General features: G+C 40.4%; 3 protein-coding genes across 3 annotated transcripts; 1 reads left to right on the top strand and 2 right to left on the bottom strand.

The window, feature by feature from the left end:
- Positions 1 to 12: 12 nt before the first annotated feature.
- Positions 13 to 940, bottom strand: LOC103954394 (deoxyuridine 5'-triphosphate nucleotidohydrolase). Its single transcript, XM_009366220.3, has 3 exons — positions 681 to 940; positions 511 to 602; positions 13 to 406 (listed from the first exon to the last, which is right to left on the bottom strand). Exons 1-3 carry the CDS (start codon positions 866 to 868, stop codon positions 162 to 164), a joined length of 525 nt encoding a protein of 174 aa, XP_009364495.2. The 5' UTR covers positions 869 to 940; the 3' UTR covers positions 13 to 161.
- A 1705-nt stretch (positions 941 to 2645) lies between these two features.
- On the top strand, positions 2646 to 10373 carry LOC103955714 (protein ESSENTIAL FOR POTEXVIRUS ACCUMULATION 1). Its single transcript, XM_048589336.1, has 10 exons — positions 2646 to 2801; positions 3423 to 3511; positions 3694 to 4617; positions 4699 to 4810; positions 4904 to 5095; positions 5425 to 6189; positions 6331 to 8941; positions 9158 to 9352; positions 9426 to 9484; positions 9760 to 10373. Exons 1-10 carry the CDS (start codon positions 2732 to 2734, stop codon positions 10128 to 10130), a joined length of 5388 nt encoding a protein of 1795 aa, XP_048445293.1. The 5' UTR covers positions 2646 to 2731; the 3' UTR covers positions 10131 to 10373.
- Positions 10374 to 11763: 1390 nt separating this feature from the next.
- On the bottom strand, positions 11764 to 13989 carry LOC103954431. The gene is made up of 3 exons (XM_009366264.2): positions 13262 to 13989; positions 12911 to 13135; positions 11764 to 12139 (listed from the first exon to the last, which is right to left on the bottom strand). The coding sequence occupies exons 1-3, from the start codon at positions 13520 to 13522 to the stop codon at positions 12059 to 12061; spliced, it is 567 nt and encodes a 188-aa protein (XP_009364539.2). The 5' UTR covers positions 13523 to 13989; the 3' UTR covers positions 11764 to 12058.
- Between the last annotated feature and the right edge of the window lie 85 nt (positions 13990 to 14074).

Genomic DNA, 14074 nt, shown 5'->3' with positions numbered 1-14074 from the left:
GCAAATTAAACGGACAAAATAAAACCAGTTACTCAATTCATTGACTGAAAATATTTGTGGGAGTAGACCGGTCACCAACAACTTCAATAAAACTACCTAACTACATTGTTCCCAAAGTCCCAGATCCCACCAGTAGAGTGGCTAGGGGAAGGGGGAGGGTTCTAAACTCCGGTAGACCCAAACCCTCCGGCACCTCTGAACGTGGAATCCAAATCCTCAACCTCGACAACATCAGGGGTGATGATCTTCTCAATGATCAGCTGTGCAATCCTGTCACCCTCCTTGATCTCAAAATCAACATCAGAAAAGTTGAACAGCACCACCCCAACCGGACCTCTGTAATCTGCATCGATGACACCAGCTCCGACGTCGATCGAGTGCTTCCATGCCAGCCCCGATCGTGGCGCTACACACCCAACAGACAATACAGAAAACCCATTTAAATTCTGTATGCCAAGAGATCAAAATTTATCGAAATTGAGCAGGAAATTTGTGGATTCGGATTTATACCAATTCGGGCATAGGTTCCTTCAGGGACGGCAATGCTCAGATCGGTTGGGACCAGGGCTTTTCCTCTGGCCGGAACTTTCGTCTCCGTCGCGCTACACAAAAACCCACATCAAATTCCGATGATTGTTCAAGTAAAAATAGAGTACAAACTTAGGGGCTTTGGGGTTCACCTTGAGAGATCATAGCCTGCAGAGAGTGGGGAACCTCTGGCCGGCAAAACCGCCTTTTCAGCGAGCTTCTTCACCCGGAAAAATGGGGTGGCGTTTCCAGAAACGTCGCCATTCTCGTGAAGCTTGGCGATCTTGGGACTCGGCTCTTTGACTTCATGGCTTCCGTTCTGCGCGTCTTGCTGGGGCATTCTGAGAGCTTGCGGGAGAAAGCGGCGGCGATGTGTTGCGTATTTGCCAAAAACCAGATTTGGGGGGCAAATGGGAGGACGGGGTTCGTTTAAATCGAGAGAGTCGCAAACAATGGCGCCAAATTTTTCCCGCCATTTTCCCGTTGCTTCGGAAGGAATTACACGTGTTGTGCGCAGACTCGTATAAATGCTGTGTCCATCCTCCCTCCCTCCCACGCTCGCCTTTAGCAATTCATCACTACTGAATTTTAGGGCTTCCCTTCGGCCGATCTTTAAAATGTAGAGGAGTCTGAGCCCAATAGTGTGGAAAGAAAGATCATCAGCCCAGTCAGTTTTAATTCACTTAAAAGACCGGCCCAAGTTGGTCTGGAAGTGATCAAGTTTATTTAATACTTATTTGGATGTACTTTTAAAATGACTAAAAGTGCTGTTAAAAAAAAAAATTTGTTAAAAAAAAAATTTGTGTTCTAAAAGCACTCGAAGTGCTTTTTGCTAGAAGCACCAGTTATGTGCTTCTTCTAGGAAACACTTTAAGTATATTTCCAGGATTTACTTACATTTTTACTAAAGATTGGTTTTAAAAACATTTTCACCAAAAACGCTTTATGGTCACTACGAATTTTTCATCTTGGTAATAAGCTTTTTCTAAGAATCCCAAGTATGAAAGCTTTTGAAAAGATTTACCAAATTAAAGCTTTTGAAATATTTCTATGAGTGTTTTCGGCTTCCGAAAGAGTAGGTTGTTGTGATGAAACCACCAACGGATCATTTTTTAAATGTAAAAAAAACTTGTGAAAATAAAACCCTTAACAATACAATTTCATAAATAGAAAGAAAAGTAATTGAATCGAGAATAAAAGTATCACTAAATTAATAGCTAGTAACTTTTTGACATCTCACTTGATTGGTAAGAATCGAGCTTTATACTCCAACCACTCCACTACTTTGACATCCCACTTATACCACAATCTGATTAGTATTATATCTTTTACAACTCAAGTGCATAAAGATTCGAAACTAAAATTGTTTGACCTTCTATTAACATGCACGGCTTACGACACAGTAAGTTGCATGCATCCATTATACGTGATAACGAAAATATCGTTTGGAAGTCAAGAAGTTTTACTAAGGTATTTCACAGTCTTTTATAATTACCACTGTGTTTCATCAGCGGAAAAAATCGAACTTAAAACTAGCTATGTAGTACACAAGCTTGAAATTCGATTTCAACCACTAAGTACTGATTTGGTACTGATGTGCTTTTATAAAAAGTGGGTATTAAAAAAAACTGAGCTAAAAAAAGGTGTTTGGTAAACACTTAAAAACAACTTATTTTCATAGTTTTTGGTAAAAAAAAGCTGAAAACGTGAAACAGCAAAAATGAGTTTATTCTCACATCGTAACAGAAACAGTTTTTTTTTTAAAGCACAACATACCAAACCAACCTTAAATCACCTTATAATAGTTGTTCACGTAGTTTAGTTGAGATCTTACTTTCGTACTTGTGTTTTTTCTTTTGCATTTTCTTCATTGTATCGACAATGTTTTGAGGGTGATTTACTCAGACGTTTTTACATTTTCGTACTTGTGTTTATAAAAACGGTTGGTTTACTCAGACATTCGTGAATAAGATGTGAAAAAGTAAAAAAATGTTAGGAGGGTGATGTGTGGTACAACTAATCGCTGATTTGCTAACGTGAGCCGGTTGGTCAAAATCCCTAAATTACCCCTATCGCATTTATCTCCCTTCTTTTTTGTTGCCCTTATTTCCCACCCTTCTCCTTCTCTCCGTCTTACCTCACTCTCAAAGCGCAAAAAGGTTTCTTTGGCTCGCTCGCTCTCTGCAACTTCAACTGATCATCCATGGCCGACCTCTCCAGCTCCGCCTCCCGCAACCAGCTCTCCGTCACCACTCCGCCCCAGATCTCCAAAGGTATTTTCTCTCTCGACCTCCTTTGCCGTCTTCGATTTTCGCATTCCGCCTCCACCCTCCGTTTTTCTACCACAACCCTAGACTTTTGCGGTGGTTCTGACAAAGTTCGCACATTTGTCGTTTTCTTTGTCGTTCGTATTGTGACTGTTGTTTTACATGGCTGATTTTAGGGTTTTGATAAATATTCCGTAGTTAGGGTTTTGATAAATATTTTATGCCTAGGGTTTTGATTAATCTTGGTAAATGCAATTAATTTTACATTTTCCCGTTTATTGGTTGGAAGAAATAATATTATGAATTTAATGATGATGCTCCAGGAATATCGTAATTTGGTTCACCATAAGAATTTCCATGCTTGACCGTTGTAGTAGTATTTTGCATCATAAACTTTATCAAAGTTAAAGTTCTGACAAATTTTTTTTCTCAATTCATATTTTGATTGATTTGGATAGGTAATGTTATGATGTTTTTAATTCGATCCTGTTTTGGTGGTTTAGGTTTTCCCCTTCTTTTTTTATTTTTTCGTAATAGTGGTGCTTCATCGAATAACTGTGATTCTAGTTGGATTTGTTTGATAATTTTCACATAATTCTAAATTGTGTTTATTTCTGGTGTACACAGGTGGACAAGGTTCTGAGAATCCTATTCCCCTTTCACCGCAATGGCTTCTGCCTAAGCCCGGGGAGAGTAAGCAGGGAATGTTAACCGAGGTGTGTTATCATCGCTTTCATGATTGTATATTAATCTGCTTACCTCAATTGCTGCTTAGTTTCAGAAGAAAATTTTGTTACATTTGTTCCAGTTAGCATGCACCTCTATCTTAGTTATCAAAATAAGTTTGGAATATTGCTTCAGAGTTTCTCTGTTATTTATTTCCTAAAAATAAATGCAGGAAAAACTTCCCAGCCCAAATCCATCCTTTGGCAGTCACTTGGATACCATGAAATCATCAGGTAATGGTGATGAAATTCACGATACCCTGAAGAAGAAGGATGTTTTCAGGCCATCCTTGATGGATATGGAAGCTGGTGGTCGTCGTGAACGCTGGCGTGATGAAGAAAGAGACACCAACTTCTCAGGACGCAAAGATCATTGGAGGGATGGGGATAAGGAAATTGGTGACACTCGCAGGATGGATCGACGGATGGAAAATTCATCTGCAAAGCACTTTGGAGAAGCACGTCGTGCCCCACCTGAGCGGTGGACTGACTCAAGTAACAAGGAATCCAATTATGAACAACGGCGAGAGAGCAAATGGAACACGCGTTGGGGGCCTGATGACAAGGAGGCAGAAGGTTTGCGTGACAAGTGGGCAGACTCTGGTAGAGATGCTAGCATGCATCTTGATAAGGGTTTGTCTCATGTTGGAAATTATGTAAGGGATGAGAAGGATGGGGATCACTACCGGCCTTGGAGATCAAATTCATCCCAAGCCCGAGGAAGGGGAGATCCTTCTCATAACCAGACTCTATCAACAAACAAGAATGCTCCTATATATTCATCTAATTGGGGGCGTGGGGAAAATGCACCTCCCACCTTTTCTGTTGGTCATGGAAGGAGTAGCTCTGGTGGAGGCTTTATGAACAGCAGTCCTGCTATTCCTCAGTCTATAGGAACTGTATTGGACAAAGTTGAAAGTGAACATGGAGAGCCTTATCCATTAAGGTATAGTAGGACAAAGCTGATTGATGTATACAGGAAGGCTGATATGAAATCATATCAAAAACTAGTTGATGGGTTTATAGAAATGGGTTCTCTTACGGTGGATGAACCATTGGAGCCTCTGGCGCTTTGTGCACCGAATTCTGAGGAAATGGTAATGCAGATTCATTGTATTATTTTATGATTACTTCTGATACTTTCATCAGTGCAGTTGAATATTTTTTTGTTTGTGCAGGTTCTTTTGAAGGGAATTGACAAAGGAGATATAGTAAGTAGTGGTGCACCCCAGACTTCTAAAGATGGAAGGAACCCAAATGATTTTACACAGTCAAGAAGACCAAAGCTTGGTAGTTTACTGGCTCACGGTATTTTAAAACTATACATGCATGATTCTTTTCATGTGGGAATTGACTTGTATTGGAACTGTCTTGTTTGAGCAGGCAGTAGAGAAGATATACCCCTCGCACTTAGTGACTGTAAAGATGAAAGCACTGCTAGTTCAAAAGGTGGTCTTCCTATTTATTCAGAGGGCTTTTCTTATGAAAGGCAGGTGCTCCATCATGGATCCAGCCTAAAAGCAGAAACAACGCAGGAGCAGAAAACATACTCACAGAACAATTTCAGAGGGGAAGGTATGTTGATGTACGACATGAAAAGGATGTTGAAACAACATCAGTATGCATATTGGTAAAGGTTACTAGGGTGGGCTGGAAAAGTTTGGGCTAGATAGTTTGAATTCACCTAGTCTTTTGAATGGAAAGGAAAATGTTAACCTCTTGTTCAGTGCCCATGAGCAACTGGTTTACTTGATTCTTGATATAGAATTTTACATTCTTTCTTGAGATTATGTTTCAGAAAAAGAAAAAAAACAAGGAAACTGGCACTGGCCTTTTTCAGACATGTTACTGACGTGAGATGGGTCTCCCTGTTTAAATTTACTCAATTTACTTTCTGTTTGCAGCTTTTAGAGGAGACAGTGGTCCTTTCAGAAGGGTTGAGGATGTACCTATTGGTGCAGATTTGAGCATGCAGGGAGGTATTACTGCTCACTCTGGCTCTCCATGGAGAGCTCCATCACAGGAGCGTGCACATACAGTCTTGCATGATTGGAAAGAGATTCCCGGTGATATCAAGTCAAGAACTCCTGATATGGGCTGGTCGCTAAGACCAAAAGATCTTAATAACGAATGGGAAAGTAGGGATGAGGCAAGATGGAAAACCAGTGACGATCCAGTTATAAGGAGGCAGCCATCTGGAATTCTAGATAGGGAACAAGAATTGAGAAAACCTCAGCAGCTTTCTCCAGAGGATCTTCAGCTTTATTATAAAGATCCTCAAGGTATAATTCAAGGTCCTTTTTCTGGGGCTGACATTATTGGCTGGTTTGAGGCTGGATATTTTGGCATAGATTTGCTAGTTCGCATAGCAGGTGCTTCAAATGATACGCCATTTTTGGCACTTGGTGATATTATGCCTCATTTACGAGCTAAAGCTAGACCACCACCTGGATTTACTGCACCTAAACCGGAGGTTGCAGATACATCAAGAAGGCCAAACTTTAGTAATGTTGGGATGATGCAAGCTGGCATAAGTGAGGCAGAGATGGCAATAAATGATCCAAGGAATAAACAGGGTTCAACAGCAGAAGCTGAGAATAGGTTTCTGGAGTCACTAATGTCTGGTAATCCGAGTGGCTCACCACTTCAGAAGTTTCCTTTTACGGAAGGTTGGTGATATTGACGTATCTTTTACATTTTGATTATAATGTTTTCATACTTTCTGAAGCTCTATTCATACTTTATTTTCATTTGTTCTGCATATCACATGCTGCCTTCTTGTGACTTTGATCTATATGTTTTGTTATTAGGTTTACAAGGATTTATGGAAAACAATCTTCATACTGGATTAGATAATCTGTTCGCCAAGAGAATGGTTCTTGAACGACAGAGGTCTTTTCCCAATCCTCATCAATATTGGCCTGGGAGAGATGCTTCATCTGTGATACCTAAGTCGGAGATTGTCCCAGATGCAAACCTCCTCTCTTCAGTGGCAGAAAGTCCTAGTCAGCCTCCTCATACCCAAAGCTCTGACATCATGTCCATCCTTCAAGGATTAACTGACCGGTCATCATTGGGCATACATAATGGTGCTGCTGGTCGGTCAACTTTTCCTGTCCAAGGTGGCTCAGACCCACTCCAGAGTAATTTTCCTCCTCAAGCCCCACTTCAGATTAACTTTCCTCCCCAGGTCCCTCTTGGATTCCAACAGCAGAGGCTGCATCCTCAGAATCAACAATCTTTACTTTCCCAAGCTATGGATGGTTCAAGTATTTCAACGCAAGAGAAATTACTTTCTTCTGGTTTATTACAAGATCCACAAGTGTTGGGCATGTTGCAACAGCAGTATTTGTTGCAGTTACATTCCCAAGCGCCTGTTCCAACACAACAAATGACATTGTTGGATAAGCTCTTGTTGCTGAAGCAGCAGCAACAGAAACAGGAGGAGGAGCAAAGTTTGTTAAGGCAACAACAGCAGCTGCTTTCCCAGGTTATGTCAGAGCATCAAGCTCGACAGCATTTTACTGAGCCATCTTTTGGACAGATGCAGGCTTCTGCGGTGCTGAAAGGGATAGATCCTTCCCGGCTTCAGTCATCACAAGAAATGTTTCCAGTTGGTACAAATGTGCAAGTTCCCAATACGCAAAATGAACTCACTAGTAGTTATATGACTTTGCCTCCCCAAGGTACCCAAGATATTAATCATAATGTTAGTGAGGGAGCATCCTCAGTGTTACCTCATCAAGTGCTTGAGAATATTACTCATCAAAGTAGTCTGGATGTTAATATGGCAGCACCAATTTCTATTCAGCAGGAGTCATTGCCAATGTCAACAAGTGTTGAGAGCTCACCTTTGCTTGATGTGATGATCAAATCTAGAGAGGTGTCCCTTGCACGGGACATACCTGGATCTGACTTCCTTCTTGTGAAAACCCTGGAACGGGCAGCTGAAAACACTTTCATAGCTGACGGATCTGCTGGGGTTTCAATTTCTCAGGGTGTTGCAGATTCTTTGCCATCGTTGGGAGCTTTCGAGAAAGATGTACATGAGCATATTAAGGATGTGAATGTTCAATCAGGCAATCAAATTGAAGAACAGCAGATTGAAAGGGAAAAATGCAATGATGAGGCTCCTACAATAGTTGAAGCAAAGAACGTTGAAGTAAGAGGGCAAAGAAAGACTTCTGAGAAGAAGTCCAAGAAGCAAAAATCTGCCAAGGCACAGTCTTCTGGTGATCAAGCAAAGGAGCATCCAATGCGCAGTCCTGAAGCTGAAAAGCCTGTTGTTAGCGACACAAAATTGGAGACGAGAGGCAACCAAGGCAGTAAGTCTGTAATTGTTACAGCAGAGGCTGTGGAATCCCAACAAGCTGAAAATCTAGAACCTGTAAAAGTTTCTGGAGGTGATAAGGAACCTAATGAATTCAGGGGTGATTCTAAGTTAGTTGAGTCTGTTTCTGGGCAAAGTACTCAAACACAGATTTGGCAGCGAGGTTGGAAACCTGCTCCTGGTTTTAAGGCGAAATCGTTGCTAGAAATTCAACAGGAAGAACAGAGGAAGGCATGGACAGAAGTGATTATACCTGAGGTCATCATCAACTCCCCCAGTTTGTCAACTCCTTGGGCCGGGGTTGTAGTCAATTCAGAACCAAAAATATCTACAGAAACTCCGGTAGATGCAGGTATTCATGACTTAAATGTTGGGAAGCCCAAAACTTCTCAAATCTCAAAGGGCAAGAAGAGCCCGCTGCATGATTTATTAGCAGAGGAGGTTTTGGCCAAGTCTAGTGAAAGAGATGTTGAAATTCCTAATGGTGTATCAACTCAGCATCCTTCACAAATTATGCCCACCCGTCCAGAATCTGTAGATGACGATAACTTTATTGAGGCAAAAGACACCAAAAAAAGTCGCAAAAGGTCAGCAAAATCAAAGGGTGTTGGAACCAAGACTTCAGTATCAGTCACAGCTGTAGATGTGCCTGTTAGTTCAAGCCCCACTGAGAAAGTCAAAAGCTCCCGTTCTGTACATCAGGACGATGAAGTATTGCCTGCAATTCCATCAGGGCCTTCATTGGGAGATTTTGTTCTTTGGAAAGGAGAAACAGCTAACCCTGCTCCTTCTCCAGCATGGTCTACGGACTCTGGGAAGATTTCTAAACCCACATCTTTAAGAGATATCCAAAAGGAGCAGGAGAAGAGGGTTGCTGCTGCTCAGCACCAAAATCAGATTCCAACTCCTCAGAAATCACAGCCACCTCAAGTCACCCGCAGTAGTGCTCCATCATGGTCACTTTCTGCATCATCTCCATCTGAGGCTGCATCTCCCATCGCGACTAATTCCCAGGCTTCTCAGTCGAGAAATAAAGTAGAAGATGACTTATTCTGGGGCCCAATTGATCAAGCAAAGCAAGAAAATAAGCAGTATGATATTACTTCTTTGCTTTATTTTATATTAATTCATCGTGTGGTTCTGTCCGCTTTATGTTACCTTGAGAAGGAAAGCTTTATGAGCCTCACTTAATTATATTGTCGGAATGCATATACATGGGGTTGGCTCACATCTTTTGCATTTGTAAGGAACTAATTTGACCTAGTTTGACCTGGAGCTTGTGTTTTTGTTTGTTTTTCTGTGAGCAGGGCAGATTTTCCTCATCTTGCAAGCCAGGGCAGTCGGGGAGTGAAAATTACTCCTGGTAAAGGAACTTCAGCTGGTTCATTAGGCGGGCAGAAATCAGTGGGTGGAAAAGCAACTGAGCGATTACTTTCATCCTCACCGTCTCAGACATCTATGAAAGCAAAAAGAGATGCCATGACCAAGCAATCAGGTAAGCAGTCGTGGTACTGTTGATTTTCTGTCAGAAATATTTCTTGTCACGTACTTACGTTGTTTTATTTTCCTTTGCAGAGGCCATGGGCTTCCGGATTGGTGCAAGAACGAGTGCATTAGGCTTATTGGCACGAAAGGTATTTTTGACCTTGTGACCTGCATAATATAATTAAATAGTGGGCAAAATCCATAGAACCAGGTGTTTTTGCTATAATGATTTTGCTTTCTTCGTAGCTTAAAAAGGTGAATTGATAGTAGTCATTGTGTTGGTCCAACTCCATTCCTTGTCGTGATATTCAGTTTCATAATTGGATTACTGATCTGAGAATTATAAGATTTGCAAGAATTTGTTCAGAAGAATACGTCCTTTCAAAGTCTTATTCTTGGCTTTGTCATATATTTTTCTTTCCAGATACGAGTTTCCTTGAGTTTTGCCTGAAGCAATCCAAATCGGAGGCTGAGTTGCTTCTGAAAGAGAACCTAGGGTCGTATGATCCCGATCACGAATTCATTGACAAATTTCTCAACTACAAGGAGTTGCTACCTGCTGATGTCCTTGAAATTGCGTTTCAAAAAGGGAATGACCAAAGGGTCGCTGGGTTGAGCGGTAGAGATGTGAATTTGTACGGTGCAGATGTTGGGGATGTGGACCAAGACGCGTCCTCGAAAGGGGTTGGCAAGAAGAAGGGGAAGAAAGGAAAGAAGGTTAGTCCGGCAGTCTTGGGATTTAATGTCGTGAGTAACCGCATCATGATGGGTGAGATCCAGACACTGGAAGATTAGGGAGGATGATGGAGTTTGAAGATGAGAAGAGGCAGTTGTAAATAGGTTTTTTGGCTTTTGGACTGTCATTTCTTCTTCTTCTTCTTCTTCTAATGATGTAGTAGTAGAGGTAGACTTGTAGTAGTAAGTTCCAGCCAGCCGACAGCAGCAGTGCTAATTTTTCTGCTCGAGCGATTTTGTGTAACCTTAAACTATCGTCATGTTTTTAATCTTGTCGCTTTTTGAGATCCTGCGGGAGAGTTATATTTATTCCTCAATCGACGTACTCGAGTTTCTGGTTTTTTTGTTCAATTTGATTAATTTGAATTGCAACTTCACCGCCGATTTCTATTTCTACTTGCTTATTCGAGGAAATTTTTTTAACTCAGCCGGAAAATTGAGTTGTACGAATAATATAGGAAATACATTTTTACAGTAGGCCGGTAAGTTTGTGTGATATGAGAGTGATTTTTATTTTTGAGTTTGATATATACGTTGAATTCATAAGTATTACGAAATAAATAACAAGCTTACAATATTGTAATAATAATGTAATACGAATCAAACTCAACGTGCTCTTTTCTAAACCATTGTGGAATGTTTGTGTTGAAAATCGGATGTTTATGTTGTGGGAGTCAAATCTAATAGAAAAACTACATTTTGCGACTGGTTCTAGATGAGGGTTTATAATAATTTTCTAACGAAATAGTTATTGTAAGACTAAAAAATAACATTTTTTACCAAAACTGTGGACGAAATTTAGAAAAATAACTAAAATTTAAATCACAAATAGAATTATAGTCATCTTTTTAGGTTTATGATAATTATAATCAAAAGTTGATATAAAAGTACTAATATATCCTTAATGACTTACTAAAACATAAAATAATTAGACATTTTCTCGTGTCGGGTCAAACCGGTTGGCCAAATTGACGTTGGCGAAGGTACTAGAAATTTAGAAGCGACGAAGAGGCTGCGGTTTTTTACCGACGAGGAGAGTGGCGATTCCGACGACTGGCGACGAGAATCGAAGCTACAAAGATTAGATTAGGCACCTCCGACTCGTGGCGGCAGCCATTGAGCTTCGCGCTGTTGCAGCTCGTTTTGGCCATGTTGCAAAGGGACTATTTTGAGCGCCCAAATAAAGAAACAAAACTGCGAATTTCAATTGGGATTTTTGGAGAGAGAGTCCCAGTCAACTTTTAAAGTACTTTTATATCAATTTTTTTTGTTAGAATTATAATAAATTTAAAAGAGTGGCCATAATTTTGTATGTAGTTTAAATTTTAATTATTTTTTTAAAATTTTCCAAACTGAGGGACAGTTCTTTCGTATTATGTGTCATTAAATACTTGAACATTGGATGATCTACATTTGTTTAGATTATTGCTTTTAGTATGGTTTCGTGAATCTAGGCTATCCAATACTAACATTTAATGTTACCTAACGTTGAAGTGGAACCCAAAACTGTGAAACTCATGCTTTTTTAACGATTTAGCAAATTCCTACATCTACCATCATAAAACTTTTTCTTTTAACTTTGACCGCAAAACCAGTTAAAACGCATAAATAGTTCACAGTTTTTGTGAAAAATGATATATATCAGTTTGCTGAGATTTTTAACTCGAAAATGAACACAATTTTCACACTTACAGGACCGGAAAATTTACTGTTTTTATTACTCTTAATTAAAAATAAAATATACTAGTAAATCAAATTCCAATTAATTGGATTTTCTAATGTCCCAAGTTCCCCAACTAATGGGGTTCACAGGAGGACAATTCAGAGACAAGTTTTCATATATGGATCTTTTTCTTTTTATCTGAGAAGGGGATTGACCTGAACCCTAATTATGTATAAACCGTGCACATAGTCCCGGCGCGTGTTCACTGTTCTCCGACGAAACTTTAAGCACTGAGCTCGACGGCGAGCACTTGAAACGGAGAATTCTAGCCACTACTTCGTAATGTAGTCACCTTCTTGCCTTCATCCGCTTTCTTGGATCTCTTCTTCTGCATTTCTCTTATGTTCTGGACACAATAACAAACACAATTCGTCACAAATCGCAATCACATATTACCAAGGCTCGTATACGAATTTGTGAGCTCCATTTTCGACAAATTTACAACAGTTATCACAACTTGGGTTGATGTTATAGAGAGGTTCACGTTGTTCGTGCACAAACAAACTCAATTTCATATTTCTTTTACATGACGATATTATATTCTAAATTATTCTAGCCTATCAGAATGAGGATTCAAACTCCGGTGCAAGAGATCTCGATCATCTCACCTAACCTACATCTACTATTCAAGCTCTTGAACTTGTACTAATTTTTACTCAAATTGTTTAGCTCACTAAACTTTCGTGGCTAAAGCTAATCTTGCATCATCAGAGAGCAAGCAAATCATCAAAAGAAACCTAAAGCCGAAGGACTTTCATAGAACGGGTCAACAGAAGCGAGAATACAAAAACAGAGTAAAGTAGTTTAGCAGGAAATTATTTGAAGTTAAAAATACTTGGAAAGATCCTCTCCATATCCCTTCCATCTAAGCCTCCTAATCAACAAATCTAAATCCTTAAAATTGGATCCAATGATTAAAAACAGGAGGCCATTAAAGTTATAATAACTTTAACCATTAAATCAAATTTCAAGATCCGAATTTATCAGATAGAAAGGATCTAAAGATGATCCCTTTCCAAAAAACTTTACTAAACCCTCAATAAGAATTTAGTAGAGAAATAATCACACGTGAACATACGAGAGAGACTTGATTATACGAATTAGAGGGTATACTAACCGTTGATTGAAGTGGGATGGGATCAAGAACGATGGAGCGGATGGACATCTTGGCAATCTCCGAAACGGCGGCGTCTCGAACGGCAGCAACGTCGCTGCTCAAATGCTCGTACGCCGCCTCGAAAGCCTCCTGCCAAAACAGCGGCAGTCGACTCGTGCTGCTGCTGCTGCTCTGCGTGTACAAATCCCACATTTGCCTCACTACCTTCTCTCTCTCCTCCACCTCCTGCAAATCATTAATCCAGTATTAATCACTAATTAATTTGTGTAATTCCAATTCCACAATGATTAACAGAGAAATTAAGCAAAAGGGTTAGTCTCCCAAGTACGAGAAAGATGTAAACTTAAGTACTAGAATGTCGAGATCGTCGAAGGTCGGGATATCGAGGTCGTCGGAGAGGTGGGATAAGTTGCCGGCGGACCATTTGAGGGTGACGCACCCCGTGAACATTGACCAGAAAGCGAGGAGGAGAATCGCAGCTAAAACTGAGATCTTGTAGCGATTCTTGTCGAGAAAGCCTCCGGCTTTCGACGACAACGACGACGAGGTGTCCTTCCTGATCACCGTTGATGATGGGATTGTTATCAGTGTCGGTGAGTCGTTGTCCTTCATTTTTAGAAGATGAAGTTTCACGGTTGAGCTCTCTCTCTCTCTCTCTCTCTCTCTCTCTCTCTCTCTCTCTCTCTATATATATGTGTGTGTGTGTGTGTATATGGGGTTAGGGGAAAATTGAACTTGTGACTTCAGGTTCAGATTAGCGACAAGACGATAGGGTGGAGAAAAAGAAGTTTGAGATCTCGAGTTTAACTAATCAGCCAACTCATAACAAGGCAATTTGAGATGAATAAAATCGAATTAGAAACCTCAAGTTGTGGTAAATACTCTTGTTTAATTGAACAACAAGTTCCTAGCAAGACGATGCGAGGTGAAAAAAATCAGACTCAAACTCTCAAATTTGGCGATGAATGCTTTTAGTCAACGGAACGAGACACGAGACAAGCTTTGAAATTGGATTTTGATGTGGGAAGGGAAGGGAAATCGTGGAGTGCTTTGCGAGCTACCATTTCCGAAACTTCTGAATGGTTTTGTGGCGACAGCACCCAGCAAAGTATGTGTGGATGCGGGGTCCACTTGGACGCGGGAGGGGTATCAATTAGGGCTATG

Source organism: the organism of the source record quoted next, unplaced genomic scaffold (genome assembly GCF_019419815.1).
Source record: "Pyrus x bretschneideri cultivar Hongxiangsu unplaced genomic scaffold, Pyrus_bretschneideri_v1 Contig1, whole genome shotgun sequence".
Lineage (NCBI taxonomy): Eukaryota > Viridiplantae > Streptophyta > Magnoliopsida > Rosales > Rosaceae > Pyrus > Pyrus x bretschneideri.
This window is presented reverse-complemented; position numbering and strand designations above follow the sequence as displayed.

What these genes read in the sequence shown, in the direction of transcription:
- LOC103954394 (XM_009366220.3), bottom strand. Translation starts at nt 868, where the DNA reads ATGCCCCAGCAAGACGCGCAGAACGGAAGCCATGAAGTCAAAGAGCCG. An exon ending in GCAGGCTATGATCTCTCAAG is followed by an intron (nt 603 to 680) that starts GTGAACCCCAAA and finishes GTTTTTGTGTAG; the next exon opens with CGCGACGGAGACGAAAGTTC. An exon ending in AGGAACCTATGCCCGAATTG is followed by an intron (nt 407 to 510) that starts GTATAAATCCGA and finishes TTGGGTGTGTAG; the next exon opens with CGCCACGATCGGGGCTGGCA.
- LOC103955714 (XM_048589336.1), top strand. Translation starts at nt 2,732, where the DNA reads ATGGCCGACCTCTCCAGCTCCGCCTCCCGCAACCAGCTCTCCGTCACC. An exon ending in GTCAAGAAGACCAAAGCTTG is followed by an intron (nt 4,811 to 4,903) that starts GTAGTTTACTGG and finishes TTGTTTGAGCAG; the next exon opens with GCAGTAGAGAAGATATACCC. An exon ending in TAGGCTTATTGGCACGAAAG is followed by an intron (nt 9,485 to 9,759) that starts GTATTTTTGACC and finishes TTTTCTTTCCAG; the next exon opens with ATACGAGTTTCCTTGAGTTT.
- LOC103954431 (XM_009366264.2), bottom strand. Translation starts at nt 13,522, where the DNA reads ATGAAGGACAACGACTCACCGACACTGATAACAATCCCATCATCAACG. An exon ending in TCGACGATCTCGACATTCTA is followed by an intron (nt 13,136 to 13,261) that starts GTACTTAAGTTT and finishes AATGATTTGCAG; the next exon opens with GAGGTGGAGGAGAGAGAGAA. An exon ending in CCATCCCACTTCAATCAACG is followed by an intron (nt 12,140 to 12,910) that starts GTTAGTATACCC and finishes TATTGTGTCCAG; the next exon opens with AACATAAGAGAAATGCAGAA.